General features: G+C 46.0%; 1 protein-coding gene across 2 annotated transcripts in view; it reads left to right on the top strand.

Moving 5' to 3' along the window:
* The first annotated feature begins 60 nt into the window (after window positions 1-60).
* Window positions 61-2316, top strand: part of LOC106531399 (probable lipid phosphate phosphatase PPAPDC3) — a 5175-nt gene continuing 2919 nt past the window's right edge. For both annotated transcript variants that reach the window (XM_014027269.1, XM_014027268.1), the window contains exon 1: window positions 61-315. In XM_014027269.1, the coding sequence (XP_013882723.1) occupies window positions 137-315 (179 nt within the window). In that variant the 5' untranslated portion in view covers window positions 61-136. The remainder of the gene's footprint in view (window positions 316-2316) is intronic.

Raw genomic sequence — 2316 nt, 5'->3', positions numbered from 1 at the left:
CACCCCACCCGCCCCCAACAGCTGACAGCAGAAGAAGGACAGCTGATCTATTTATAGCAGAGTTCTTTAGAGTCTCAGACCGGTTCTGTCTCCATCCGGACCACCTCCTCCACCTGCCCACCGTCCTCCGTCCGTCATGCCGGGTGGCCAGACCCGGAGCCGGGCCAGAGACCGGAACAATGTCCTGAACCGGCCCGAGTTCCTGTCCCTGAACCAGCCGTCTCGTAGGGAGCAGGCGGCGGGGGAGGGACGGGGCGGCGGGTCGAGGAGACCTGTGTTCAGACAGCAGAGTCAGCAGGAAGACCCCGGGGGGAGGTAAGACCCAGAGGCTCCGCCCACTTAACACCCCGCTGACATTTTTAGGGTGTAAACAGACCTCACACTGGAGCCGGGCCAGAACCAGGATCCAGGCTAAAGCTTGAACTTTTCAAGTTTTGAATGTTTGTTTAGCAACCAGATTCTGGACCCAGGAACCGGTTTCTGTTCAACTCTATGACAGATCCGGTCCAAACTCCTCAGAACTCTGAACAGAAGAATCCAGTCCGATGGGTCAGAACCTGCCTGAGGTTCTTTTGTTTTTGAGTTTTCATCAGAACTTCTTTAAATTTGTTAACTGAGAGTTTGGCTGCTTTTATTGTGAAAGGTTCCCTCGACACAGGCTAAGCATGACGGGAACTGTAGTTTTATTACTACACATTTGTTACACCGGCTGTCCTTTAGAGCAGTGTTTCATAAAGTTGGGGTCGGGACCCAAAGTGGGTCCGAAACATCAAGGTGGGGTCCTGAAAAGATTTTCTGAATTATGTTTTTGCCCTAGTTGTTACAAAGTAGTGAGGTTGGTATACTTAAAATGGATAAATTGTTACTATGCTCGTGTTTTGTTGACCTGATACAAATGTTTATCATCCAAAAACAGTTGGGGGCTCAGGTCTCTGCTGCTGTTATTTTGTGGGTCAAAAGCTGAAAAGTTTGGGAACCACTGAACTTTGGTTCCCAAAGTTGGGCTTGGGACCCAATTATGGGTCATGAAGCACCTTGGATAATCTCAAAGGGCAATAAAACAATTGCTGATGTAATATTTTCCCTATAACTATAATACAAAAACAAAATAAGTATAAATAAGTATTTATATTTGTGTANTCCAGTCCAGGTCAGGCTAGTGAGGTTCTGATCCGGTCCAGATCAGATTAGTGAGGTTCTGATCCGGTCCAGATCAGATTAGTGAGGTTCTGATCTGGTCCAGATCAGGTTAGTGAGGTTCTGATCCGGTCCAGATCAGCTGGGTGGACTGACAGTTTCTGAACCAGAACCATGTTTATTGGTTCTTCTCTAATCCGGGTCCAGATGTTCCTCTGTGGTTCTGCTTCAGTCTGATCAGGTGACTCAGTGCATCATGTATCTTCAGGTGAGGTCAAAGGTCACGGTGTTCTCAGGTAGACCCGTCAGAACCAAACCGTGCAGCTCACCTGAGTAACAGATCCACCTGAGCAGCGCTGATCCGCATCTTGTCCCTGCGGGCTGCCGTACCGCAAACCGCTGAGCGCCGCGCTTTTAGCAAATCCCGCAGTTAGCCTCCGTTAGCTTCCCGGCTAACGCCTCACGGCTGAGTTTACCGATAAAGTGACGTCACAGTTACTAATTGGTATAACCTAAGGGCGCGCGCGGTGATGGTTTAATAACGTTTCATCTCGTTTTTACCGGAGAGAAGCTGCTGTTAGCATCGTTAGCTGTGAGCCACCGCGGAGCGTCTGCAACCATTGGCAACCGTTCGTTTTCGGTCCGGCTCGGGTAGGAACAAAAGACTGGGAAAGGAAGTTCCGTTTAGAAGAGCTTTTGGGGGGGAAATAGGAGGCTTGAGATGCTTCAATAAAACTATTAATTTTGTTTTTAATCCTATAAGACAAAAAATTATTTTTTTATGTTTTATATACAGTAATTGTCTGTATATTACCACGGAGTATTAGGGCCACACAAGGAGATTTTTTTTCTTTTTTTAATTACTAGAATAAAGTCATAATATTATGAAATTAAAGTCATTTGGAAAAAAGTCAAATATTACTAGACACGGGTTTTTACGATGTAAAAACAAGTGTGCATTGCCATGTATGTCATTGCAGCATGGCTTTGCCTGCAGCATTGGACTTGCAGAATGAACTTTGACCAAGTTCAAATGTGTTTGCTATACCAGCTTGTGCCTGCCACATCAGCAGGTGCTTGTAATTAAGGTAATTGTGTGACAATTTGAAATTTGAAGAGATTTTTTGTTAAAGTTGCATTAGTTGGGTTTTGAACCCTGATCTCCCACATGAAAGTCCA

The sequence above is a fragment of the Austrofundulus limnaeus genome, unplaced genomic scaffold, assembly GCF_001266775.1.
Source record: "Austrofundulus limnaeus strain Quisiro unplaced genomic scaffold, Austrofundulus_limnaeus-1.0 Scaffold627, whole genome shotgun sequence".
In the NCBI taxonomy this organism is placed as follows: domain Eukaryota; kingdom Metazoa; phylum Chordata; class Actinopteri; order Cyprinodontiformes; family Rivulidae; genus Austrofundulus; species Austrofundulus limnaeus.
The sequence above is the reverse complement of the archived record's forward strand: the minus strand, read 5'-3'. Positions and strand labels throughout refer to the sequence as shown.